We start from the raw sequence: 13,560 nt of genomic DNA, 5'->3' as shown, positions 1-13,560 counted from the left end.
CCTGGTGCTTTCAGTTTACCCAAGTCCCATTTCTTTAATTTCTTACTATTTTGAAATTTTAATGAACAGTTCATAACCAATAAATTATTTTCACATCTCCCCCTGGAAATGTCCAACTGTTTAAACTCTGGTTCTGAAATCTCTGTCTTACAATTATATAATCATTCTGAAACTTTCGAGTGTTTTCAAATCTCTTCCAGGTACACAATCTTCCTTCGTGGTTGATAAACTGAGTATTATTATTATTATTATTATTATTATTAAATTATTCTCTGTGCAAAATTCTACCAGGCAGGTTGCTCTTTCATCAACCCCCCGCCCCCCCCCCTCCCTCCCTTGCCCCACTCCTAATTCATATTCTCCTACTGTTTTCCTTTCTCTTCTTTTTTGTACTTATGGATTCCAATCCCCCACAGCTATGGAATTTTCCTTCCTCTTTACTGTCTGAGTAATTTCTTTGTTTCGTCACACATTTGTTTGGTCTCTTCATCATCTGCTTAGCTATTTGACGTATACGAGGTGATCAGAAACAATCTGAAAAGCTTGTAAGGGCGTTGCAGGGTAGAATGTGCCGAGAAATAATTTTTAAGAAAAAAAGAGATACGTTGCATTGGAGTTGAGCAATCAGGCTGTGGCACATGTAAATTCCAGTAGCCAGCCATATACAGTTAGTGTCAGTTGTCCTCATAGCACACATGATAGTGCACAAGACAGTTCAGCCTTTGGCAGGGTTCAGTCCTTACTACTGCCCCATGTCCAGTTTTTGTGTCGCTCTCTTGTTTGGTTTTAGGAAAACAAACAAGAACAAATTTGGCGACACTGTCTCTGGCAGGCTGCTTGAATTTGCACGTGCAGCCTGATTGGCTGACTTGAATGTTAATTAACTTGGAAACAGTGCAATGTATCAGATTTTTTTCCTTAACAATTGTTTCTCAACGCAATCTACCGCGCAATAGCCTTACAAGCTTTTCAGACAGTTTCTAAACACCCTGTATATAAACTTATACTACTGGGGTGGGTGTAGGCTTCATTTCCGTCTTGGCTATGATAATGTGTTCAGTTCTCTTTTCGTAGTAGTTTACCTACATTACTATTCTTTTATTCATTATTACACATGCACCTGCCTATAGAGCTTAACATTTCACTTTTATATAGTTTTTTGTTGGTCTTCCTTATTTGATGATAATGTTTTGTTGGGGTGACATGAAGAATAGATAAACTCTTCATTATTATATCATTGATTTATGTTTGTTATTTTGATCCATAATTTATGAGCATAAGATTAAGTTATCTTAGGGAAAACAGTGTAATTGTTTTTGAGAGCTCATATCGACAAATCAGATTGCGACCTCGATGTTGGATTAAGAAAAATTTCAGGTGCAGCCACATTGCATTTATAACTCTGTTCTCATGTGAGCAGTAGTCCTGTTTATCCAGCTATGGGATTTCAACCCATCCATCTGGCCTGTAAGACACATTTCTTTGGTTCTCACTCTGATACTTCTGGGTCTCTTACAGCTATCATCTGGACTGGATGGAGAGTCACCTAATCTAAAAATCTCTTGTGTGTACCCCATACAGTTACCTATCTGGGCAGCAGCCTCTGATGTGTATTGCACACCTGACCCATTTAGGGGGGATCTTACAGTTCTCAGCCATATGGCATAGATGTAGGAAGTAGCAGCCTAGATTGCCACAGAACCTTCCACTTGACTCGGGTGGGGGCCACAATCAGCTCCTGGAACAATTGCTTCAGATTGTCAGCATGGCTTGTCATCTCAATCTTTTCTGTCAGTCATTGGAATGATGCAAGTATGGTACCAGAACACAAATGATAGGCATTGTTTGTTCCAGCATATGCCAGAATATGTAGTTTGTTGTGCTCTGTTCCATCAATGACTTCCAGAACAGCCGCTCCAACATTTTGAATGAGGCCCACAGGCATACACACTGATTGCACCTGGTGTTTCTTCTAATTCCTTGCTGCCATTTCTATACTAGGTACCATTATTTGCCATACAACAGAACTCCCAACTTGTTTGTGAGATGTGCTTTATTTTGAGTGACCTGTTCATGGTTTCCTGACATTCTAGAGTATGAAATGTAATTAATGGCTTTTTCTGAATAGGTGTGAAAATATTCTTAAATTTCTCATTCTTTCTGACAGTCACCCATTCTACAGAGCAGAAGTATTTGTGAGAGTCAGAAATTTTTATATATCATGGTGCAAAATGATCAGATTTTTATTGTGATGAATATGGTTATTTGCTTGTCTGTTTTTCAGATTGAGCTTTTATTTAATTCAATATAATCATCATTCATCCATGCAGAGGCTTCAGATCCATTCTAGTTTTATGAGTCACTCCTTTACTTGTATTGTTAGTTGGCACTGCTTTTGCCAAATCACATTATACCATATTTTTGGGTTGCATGACTTCCTATTTCCGTTCCACATGTTAGAAGCTCCTCATGTGTGTTATTTGTGACATTATGTCAGAAATTACATCCTTTGGCATTTCTTGCAAATTCCATTTCAGCTGTCTGAATGAACATTATTTTATTAGGTGTGCTAATGGTCCATGTTCCAGTACCCACTGTAGTAATTGATCTGTTACTATGATCATTATTATTAATGTTCTTCATCCTTTCAGGAGTTCCAAAGTGAAGTGGAGTTGACAAGTTGTGCCAGTGAACCAGAAAGGTATTGTACAGTTGCAGTTATTTTTAATTTGATATACTGACACTTTAATAATCAGCTTCTTGTCAGGCAGTGCAATCCTGCACAGTGCAGTGTTTTAGAATAACAGAGCTGTGATACAAATTTCTAGTGACATGTCATTGCTACAAAAATTCCCCCTTCTTCTTGCTTTCTTTCTTATCTTCTTTAATCTAAAAATCTGTCAACACCTTCTATGCTATTTTTGATGGCAAACCATTTATTAATTGTCAAGTTTTGTGAAATTAAGTCTAAAAATTTTTTTGGAAACTGCATATAGTTTTTTTTCATTTCTGTTATAAATACAAGGGCTGTCCAGAAAGTAACCTTTGTTGGACAGTAGATAAAATATTGGAATCATTATGGAAAACTTATTGGAAAAATTTTAAAGCTGCTAATAATCTTAATATTTCTCCTCCGCATAAGTCACCATTCCGATTTAAGTATTTATCATAGATCTTAACAAGTTTACAAATTCCCTGTGCATAAAATTCTGCCATCACGGATTACAGTGTTTCCAATGACAGTATCCTGAAATTCATCATCTGAGTCAAAATGTCTGGAGCCAACCCACTTCTTTCTGTGCACGATAAGATGGAACTTTGAACCAAGGCTGTGCTGTAGACTGGATGCTCGAAGGTCACATTTAAACTGAACTGATGCAACAACTCCCACCTCCCTGCCCCCAGGCAGAATGTGAACTGCATTTTTGTGCAAAAGTGTGACACCCATATACAAGAGATACAACATTGGTTTTTTTGAAAGGGTTTTCTCAGTTCCGACTGGAAATCAGTTTTGATCTTACTAGGGGAAGGCCTCAGACATGGCCAACCGATTCGGCTCAAATTTGGCAGGTCGCTTGTGTACAACCTAAAACGAAGGAATCTAAGATATTTTGGATCAACAGCCCTGCGTTTTTGAGAAAATCACCCCTAAAGGTTATGATGAGCAGCTGACTCAAAATTGGCGGTTTTGGTAGATAATTGTAAATAGAACATTTTTCATCATCAGGTATGGGGTCCAAAAACTCATACTTTTCCAGAAATTGAGGTAAGAAACTTTTACAGCTGCCACTTCTGTACCCACATGGTAAACGCTTTTCGCCGACAGCACTGACAGCACAATGGCTCAGTGGACTCTCATTCAGAAAGACATCAGTTCAAATACTCATCTGGCCAACCAGATTTAGGTTCCTGGTGATTTGCATGAATTTTGCCTGGCAAATCCCAGGATGATACCTTTGAGAAGGGCATGTTTGATTTCCTTCCCCATCGTTTTGTAATCCATTCTAATGATACCGATACATGTATGTAGGGACCTACAATTTAATGTTGCCAAGTCATGATGCAACTCAGAATTTTGCACATTAAGAAATATTGCCGGAGGCAGTAGGAGTGGTAAGTGGAAAGGCTGGGGGTGGGAGGAAGGGAGGGGAAATTCAAGCATTAACCTGAGAGCAAGTCGCAGAGCTTAAGCACTGTAGTCCATCATGTAACCATGGGGCCACCAAAACCATTTCTTCTTAACAGATGACTAATAAATATCACATTTGTAGTTGACTTACATATGCTTACTGTTTCTGTTTATCAACATAGCAGTTTAATTGTATGTTCAGAAGTAAAAAGTTTTGATTTGTTACTGCTATTCAAGCCTAGAGAGCATTTTGTAAGAAATGTCCAGTAATTATTGCCTACCTTTTGTGTACCACAGATAGTTTTAATTACATTTCCTTATTCTACCATGGAGTCTAGTAAATGTTCACATTGACAATGATTGACAGCCATTTGTAATTAGACTGAAATACACTCCTGGAAATGGAAAAAAGAACACATTGACACCGGTGTGTCAGACCCACCATACTTGCTCCGGACACTGCGAGAGGGCTGTACAAGCAATGATCACACACATGGCACAGCGGACACACCAGGAACCGCGGTGTTGGCCGTCGAATGGCGCTAGCTGCGCAGCATTTGTGCACCGCCGCCGTCAGTGTCAGCCAGTTTGTCGTGGCATACAGAGCTCCATCGCAGTCTTTAACACTGGTAGCATGCCGCGACAACGTGGACATGAACCGTATGTGCAGTTGACGGACTTTGAGCGAGGGCGTATAGTGGGCATGCGGGAGGCCGGGTGGACGTACCGCCGAATTGCTCAACACGTGGGGCGTGAGGTCTCCACAGTACATCGATGTTGTCGCCAGTGGTCGGCGGAAGGTGCACGTGCCCGTCGACCTGGGACCGGACCGCAGCGACGCACGGATGCACGCCAAGACCGTAGGATCCTACGCAGTGCCGCAGGGGACCGCACCGCCACTTCCCAGCAAGTTAGTGACACTGTTGCTCCTGGGGTATTGGCAAGGACCATTCGCAACCGTCTCCATGAAGCTGGGCTACGGTCCCGCACACCGTTAGGCCGTCTTCCGCTCACGTCCCAACATCGTGCAGCCCGCCTCCAGTGGTGTCGCGACAGGCGTGAATGGAGGGACGAATGGAGACGTGTCGTCTTCAGCGATGAGAGTCGCTTCTGCCTTTGTGCCAATGATGGTCGTATGCGTGTTTGGCACCGTGCAGGTGAGCGCCACAATCAGGACTGCATACGACCGAGGCACACAGGGCCAACACCCGGCATCATGGTGTGGGGAGCGATCTCCTACACTGGCCGTACACCACTGGTGATCGTCAAGGGGACACTGAATAGTGCACGGTACATCCAAACTGTCATCGAACCCATCGTTCTACCATTCCTAGACCGGCAAGGGAACTTGCTGTTCCAACAGGACAATGCACGTCCGCATGTATCCCGTGCCACCCAACGTGCTCTAGAAGGTGTAAGTCAACTACCCTGGCCAGCAAGATCTCCGGATCTGTCCCCCATTGAGCATGTTTGGGACTGGATGAAGCGTCGTCTCACGCGGTCTGCACGTCCAGCACGAACGCTTGTCCAACTGAGGCGCCAGGTGGAAATGGCATGGCAAGCCGTTCCACAGGACTACATCCAGCATCTCTACGATCATCTCCATGGGAGAATAGCAGCCGGCATGTAATGTTTACATTGATGATCATTGACAGCCATTCAAAATTAGGTCAAAATGAATTTGCTAAATGTGAATAACTTGGTGTCAACTGCATTAGGTACAAATGTTTCACCTGTTGGTGACATGTGAAAATTTGTACTGGACTGGGATTCAAACCTGGATTTCCTGCCTGCCGTGAGTGGTCACATTACTATTAGCCTATCTGTGCATGACTTCCAAACCGACCAAAGCTTAGAGACTAATGTATAGGTATGCAGGCAGTGTGACATCTTGAAGTTAAGGTTGGTTTAGGAGGCATCCGCTGTCTGTCTATTAGTAAGGCAACCACTTGCGACAAGCAGGGTATTTGGGTTTGAGTACCCATCCAGCACAGATTTTCACAGGTCACCAGCAGGTAGAATGTTTGTACCTAATACAGCCGATGCCAAGTTATTCACATTCAATGACTTTATTTCGCTCTATTAAATGTGTTTAAACTAATTACATTAATTATGAGTCATCTCTAAGAATTGTTAAGAGATCAGTTATTATCTGCTCTTATTACTTACGTTACTGGTAATTTACTTAATCTAACTCAACTGATTGGGAAAAAAAAATATCAGACTTCAGTGGTGTAGGAGTGGTGTCTTCACATCTTTACCTACCTTTTCTTGTTTTAATAACCTCTTCACTATTTACCTGTTTTCAATGCATTTGTCCAAAACAAAATTTGTGGTTTTGTAACGACTATGTTGTGAACTTACAGTTGCAGTTGAACTGGACCTGATCCAGTTTTCCCAACCAAAGATGATCCTAGTTCACAGTGATATAATCTGAGATTAGCAGTTATACAGCAAAGATTTCAGAATTCTGTTCGATCAGAGTTAGTTTTTTGTGCTAATCTAAGGGTGTGTTTATGTAGCAGCCTCACCGCTGTCACCTTGCCGCTCGCCAGGAATCTTGTTACGTTTATGCTGTTGCCTCAATGTTCACCAGGAGTAGTTACCCTGTAGCTGTTCACATATCTAGCATAGTGTTAGCAGTGCCAAACGTGGAACTGCTAGAGTGACTTTGAAATAGCCATATGCTGTTCAAGTTTCAGGATCCACAGCAATGGTCGCAGCACGAAATGGAGACCAGCTCGATATCGTCATCTGGTGAGGATTGTAGTTAGCTGTGGGGTGAACAGTGATGGTGCAGCTTAAGTGGTTCGGTAAGACTCAGTGGGCTCATTCCATTATTGCCAGGCTGTGGTGGAGAGCAGCAAGGTGGCAGCATAAATGCAACCTAAGATCAGCTGCTTTATAGACTTGGCTCTTAATGTGTCATAGTAAATTTCAGCATTGGTAGTACTTTCAAGTTCCATATATCAAAATCTTTATGGTTGATGGAATGTGTCGTGTCTTTTTGCTTTGTTGTGTGCAGCAGTATAACTCCCCTCATCATTGAATGCTGTTTCCTCTCCATGTTAGCATAGGAAATCCATGTCTTCTCAGTGGCCAAATTCAGTTTAGTAGGCCTTCTGTTCTGTGTCATAATGAAAAAGAAGGTCCAGCAAAGCAATCATCCACTACGTTTTTCTGTTCTTAGGAAGAAGATTTGGTACCCATTGAGTGCAGTGAATTTTTAACCATAAACTCATTCAAAACACTGATAAACTTTTGAAGAGTTTTTCATGAATTAGGGTTCTTGAAATACCAGTTTTCACAAATTTTTTTGTCAATTTTATGCAGCAGTTTGTTGCAGGTTCCAGACATAGGGCCACTTCACTCATCATGAATATTTGTCCTCCCACTCTAAACAAATGACACTGCTGACACAGAACACATTTCCTCAACACATTCAGTCCACATACAGCATAAATTTTGTAACAAGTGTCAACAGCTATGAGAGTATTTACCACTAAAATCATATTAATGAATGGGTTTCACATTTGTTACGATTTTTCAATTGTAATGTTCACTTTGAATGGCCAATGGGGTGAACAAGAAGCCCCTGTAATTTTAAACACCCTGATGTACTGTGTTTTGGAAATGTTCCAGTGACCTTACCTCTCCCCCCCTTCCCCTCCCTTCCATGCACTGCTTCCACCCTTTGCCTTTATGACAGTTTGAACACTGCTGGCGGCACACTTTCTGTGAGATGTCTGGGTATCCATGGAGGAATGGTTGCCCATTCGACCTCAAGAGCCAAAACCAGTAGATTGTGGTTTTATTTATTTATTTATTTATTCATAATTACAGGCTGTTATCTTAAAAGCTAAAATGTTGTTGTTGTTGTTGTTGTTGTTGTTGTTGTTGTTGTCTTCAGTCCTGAGACTGGTTTGATGCAGCTCTCCATGCTACCCTATCCTGTGCAAGCTTCTTCATCTCCCAGTACTTACTGCAACCTACATCCTTCTGAATCTGCTTAGTGTATTCATCTCTTGGTCTCCCTCTACGATTTTTACCCTCCACACTGCCCTCCAATGCTAAATTTGTGATCCCTTGATGCCTCAGAACATGTCCTACCAACCGGTCCCTTCTTCTTGTCAAGTTGTGCCACAAACTCCTCTTCTCCCCAATTCTATTCAATACCTCCTCATTAGTTATGTGATCTACCCATCTAATCTTCAGCATTCTTCTGTAGCACCACATTTCGAAAGCTTCTATTCTCTTCTTGTCCAAACTATTTTTTAGCTAAAATAGGGTATACAAACAACATTTTCGTGGATAGTAATAAATTAATACATAAACTACTTCTTTGTGATGCTTTATATTAGAACTACTTCTACTACCACAAAACTATAATAAAACTCTTAACCTGTTACCCAACTAGTAATACTATTATAAGCCCTACATAATCTGTTCTCTGTTCATTCATTCTTTTGATACATTTAATTTGCAGATGGTTGTTTCCATTATTGGATCCACCCTCACACTATCCCGGCCAACAGCCATTGTCTGCTCGATTCCTTGGGTGTCGGGCAGCACATCAGCAGCGTTTCCACTACAGCAAGGAATTCCACCCATCACTGTTATGTCATAGAGTCCACACTTCCATGATTACTTGTACCACAACAATGTAGATTCTTCATAGTCTATTTCATTCGGTGGTCACCAGCCCTGTTATCTTCTCTCCATCTGCAGAGTATGTTGTCTATCCTGGATGGCAGTTTGCTGACCTATGGTTGAATGCCTTGTGAAGTCTCCCTTGACCGTCTTGGATACTGCAGCTGCAGTATCGTCCAAGATGTACCAGGTTGATGTGCTCCTTTGTACTGCTTTATGACCAATATCCTTAATTCCTGATGTCCATAACCCACCACATCTTCATAGAGCATGCAGTCCCTCAGTGTACGTTCTGGTGTGCACAGCAACCATTCATCTGTCTTTTGACTTTGTATAGATATGTAACGTACATGCCACACCCAGTCAAGTAATCTATCAGTCCACTCAGAGGTTAAGAAATCTCACCTTTAATCTCTCCTTAATGTTAGGGAGCAATTTGTATGTTCTCCTGGCTGTGCCTGAAGTATCTCATTCATTTTGTCACACTTGTCATATATGATTTTTTATTACATTTTTGAATTGGCTTCAGTTCCAAGCATCCTCCGTACTTCCATTTGATAGCTTTTCTTTAACCAGTAAAAGGCTCCCCATTTCCTGATTTCCAAGTCCAGTGGATATATATACCTAGAATTACTAACAAAGAATCATTTGGGGTAGTGCAGTTGGTACTTGTTAATCTTAGTAGCACTCCTTGTTGAACTCTTCTCACTAATAAGGTTGAGTTCACTAGCTGCAATCTATGAGCTCACACCACATCCTATGACTGACAGTAATATGGATTGGTGGTATACTCTAAATGATTGTTTTTGGGGGAAGCCAAAATTGCCTCTTTGTGTTATAATTTTATTCATCACATTTGTACCTTTTCTACCTGCTCCCTCTATATGATGCACTTTTTTTTTACTTCAGTCAGGCCATTCCATTTCAGGAGTGTAATTGTCAACAAATGATTGCATCAGAGATGCAGCTTTATGACAGGGTGCATTGTCATACAGTCATCATCTCCAAACTGTTCCTCTACTCTAATCAGTAGACAACCTTGTAAAAATACTCATTTCAAGTTTTCTTAAGTGCAATAAGGGGATCATATCCTAACTACGAAAAGCACCTTCATACTTTAACATTTTCTCCAGTGTGTAATCTTCCCCCTCTTTCCTAATTCCATCTATTGTCCATTTTAATCTTTTATGAAGATTTGAGAGGAGCGAATATTACAATTAACTTTCTAGTTTACTTAGCTTTTTGTGTATAGTTGGCTCCAGTTCTTCTTGCCTATGGGTCTGATTCTTGAAGCTAAAAGTGTCACATTTTAGGTCCTCACAGTTGGATTGATCTAAATAAATTTGAAGATTGTTGTTGCAGAATATTTGTTTTTATGTAAATATATTTTTTCACATTTTAGTATATCATACAATCTTTTGATTTTTCACATTAACAAAGCTGAAATTACATTGTTTGCACAAAAATACCTCTGATCACATCAGAGCCATGTTTAAGACTCTCACACTCCGCAGAAAGAATCATTTTCGAAATGAATTCCAATTTTTCTTAACAAATGAATTTCTACTAGTTTCTGTTACATTGTTACTTTCAATTATTATTTCATAAATAAACCCAGAAATAAACATAGTAACCAGTACAGTATTGCATAATTAATAATAGAAATTTTAAGTGTGCCATTCATTCGTAATTTCGCATGTTTCCAAAAATAAAATAATTTTAACTGTACATCAAAATTGGTACTTATCGATTATAAATCAAGACTAAAACATTTTATAAAGTAATCCATTTACATAAATGTTAGCTTGAAATGTAACATACTGTGTATAAAATTGATGAAAATTTTCAGAAAAGCAACTCAGATAATACTGACCTGTCCAGAATTTGAAAAATAATCCTGGTGTCGACAACTACTGTTGAGGGAAAGCAATGCTACAGGAGGATGTCGCGTTACAAGTGTTCTCAATGCACTTGATGAAAGCTAACTTTCTCCAGGCATTCACCAGATCCAAAATCGTCCATCATGCTGCCACAAGGTATAGTGTGATAATTATTCCCAATCACTTCTCTGCAGTCATCCACTGTCCAGTGGCATGACTGTTAACACCACCTCATGTGTCGCTTATCAGGAGCTGTTTGACCATTGCAGCCCATTCTTCTTAACTCCATGTGTTCAGTCATTCTGCTAGTTGCATGCTGATAGCACGTTGGAACTCGAGTGATTCCTTCCACTTATTTTGTGCAATTTTTTGAAACCACCCAACCACCCTCTGCAATGCACAATGGTCCCTGTCTGTCAGTATGTGAGGTCTGGCTGGTCTCAGTTTAGTTGTGGTTGTTCCTTCACATTTCTGCTTCACAGTCACATCACCAACAGTCAATTTGGGTAGTGTTAGAAGGGTTTAAATGTCCCTCATAGATTTGTTACTTGGGTGACATCGAATGACTAGTCCACGTTCAAAGTCACAGAACTCTCCTCCTAGAGAAATTCTGCTTTTACTGATTTTCTATTGAGAACACAATACTCTGCACTTCCTTTTATGTTGGTAGGTCTGCCTTTAATGACATGTAGTGGTCAAATCCGCATTACATAGGGTATCTGGATACATTTGGTCAGGTAGTGTAGTTAATGTTATAACTGGCATTTTGAGTCAGATATGCTAAAACTATTGTTGTTATGTTCTATTTGAAAAAGTTGTAGCAGTAAAAAATTAAGCACAAAATATAATTATTTATTTTCAAGTCACACTTCACAACAACATTGTTTATTAACATTGTATTTAGATACCAACTGCAATGTAAGCTTGAACTGAGGATGGTAGCTAATCAGCCTTAACCAGTTATCATCTAGCCAGCTATAATCTAGCTGTTATTACATTGTATTGTGATCTAGGTCATTAACCGACTAAGTCCCAGTGTCCTATTTAGAAGACAGTAAACATATTAATTTACAAATCAATAATTAATTATTATTTGTTTAAAATTACTGCTCTGTGACATTTATTGATGCTTTTTGAAAAAATTACTCTCACTGAAAATTAAAAACAATAAATTCCACCCATAATTGCTTCTTGAATACTGAGCGACACTTTTTGTTATTACAGGTATTTACGCTATTGATAATATATGGATATTTTAAGTATGTGACAATGACCTTTCTGTGAGAGTTTATAGCCAACAATTTGCCTTTTGAACTCCTTGCATTGTTAGCTAGACATTGGATATCAATCTTGTTCATTATTTTGCATTGTTGTGAATTTTGGTGTAAATTAAATAGGACACTGGGACTTGGTATTATCATTCCATTCAGTCATATTGGTGCCTGTTCCAATGTGACATGCCGGGATTGCAGATACCAAGTGATGTGTTTAAACATTCAGTATACTATTTTTGTGTGAGATACTGAAACTCGAAATATTTATGTACTGAAGTAAATAATGATTTTTAATTATATTTTTAAATATATTTTATGTTTATATTAAATATATTTTATTACTTATGAAGTAACTTAAATTGTGAAATGGTTAAGGCACCACTTTATTATCTAAAGAAGGTTACTTATTTCTTAGCAGCCATAGGGATGTAACTGCAATTCTGCAGAAATTATTTGTCCTTGAGTGAGGAGTTTCATAGTGTATTATATAGGTTTATTTATTGTCAATATGTTGCCCTTCATTAAATCATACAGATGGACTAAGGAATTTACACATCCCTTTTCCCCTAGTGTACATATGTACAGTCTTGTTGAGAAAAACATAACATCTTGAATGAAGAGAGACAGTAAGTTCATATTCACAGTGTGTTCTGCAGAAATGATAAGCATTTGAACCATGTCTGCCCACGGGTTCAAGGTCAGCATCGATATTGCAGTGCAACATCACCCACCAGTAAAATGTGCCTCCAGCTCTCCCATTGTCACTATAAACCAAAGGTAATGGATCAGTGTGACTTTAGCAGACATGCAGGATGGTTCACAAACATGTGCACAAACCGTACTGTCAAATCAGTGAGTTTGAAAGATGGCACAGTATTGGCATGAGAGAATGTGATGCATCCATCCAGGAAATTGCTGTTTGTGTGGGACAAAGTGTTTCAGCAATGCAAGGGTGTGTGCAGAATGGTTCACAGTAAGCCGTAGAATACAATGAGATGGTTCAGATCACACCATCCAGACCACCCCCCAATAAGATCTACACCTCATCCGAATGGCGTTACAGGACAGATTTGTGCCCTCCTCAGCTCTGGTGCAACAGTGGAACAGTGAAACACATCATACACTACCAGGTGTGAAAGTCTGTAACCATTTATACCAGCACGGTTACGTGCGCATTATCCACCTACATTTGATGATGTGCAGGAATGAGCTACATTGGCAGTGGTGTATAGAATGAAGCCACTGGGAACATGAATGGTATCAGATAGTGTCTTGGACGAATCCAGGTCCTGGTTGTTTGGAAATAATGGCCACATTTTCATTCTTCGCAGGCAGGAAGAGTGACATCACAGTGATTGCATTCACACAAGACATACAGCACCTACTCAAGGCCTTATGGTGTGTGGTGCTGTTGGGTACAACCACAAATCACAGTTGGTGCATGTTCAGGACACTGTGAGCAGTGTGACCTACGTGAACGGCATCCAGCAACCCATAGCCATAGCCTTTCTGCACAACATCCCAGAACGCCATTTTCAGCAAGACAATCTATGACCACATGTTGCTGCATGAGCACATTCCTCCTTGGTGTTGACAGGATCTCAGCCTCTTGCCCTGGCCTGCCAGG

At 40.0% G+C, this 13,560-nt stretch overlaps 1 protein-coding gene across 1 annotated transcript in view; it reads left to right on the top strand.

Moving 5' to 3' along the window:
* The window catches only part of LOC126425029 (uncharacterized), a 102,293-nt gene that overhangs the window by 76,734 nt on the left and 11,999 nt on the right, over window positions 1–13,560 (top strand). Inside the window, exon 6 of the mRNA XM_050087938.1 lies at window positions 2,652–2,701. Within this exon, the coding sequence (XP_049943895.1) occupies window positions 2,652–2,701 (50 nt within the window). The remainder of the gene's footprint in view (window positions 1–2,651; window positions 2,702–13,560) is intronic.

This window comes from Schistocerca serialis, chromosome 10 (genome assembly GCF_023864345.2).
Source record: "Schistocerca serialis cubense isolate TAMUIC-IGC-003099 chromosome 10, iqSchSeri2.2, whole genome shotgun sequence".
Classification (NCBI taxonomy): domain Eukaryota; kingdom Metazoa; phylum Arthropoda; class Insecta; order Orthoptera; family Acrididae; genus Schistocerca; species Schistocerca serialis.
This window is presented reverse-complemented; position numbering and strand designations above follow the sequence as displayed.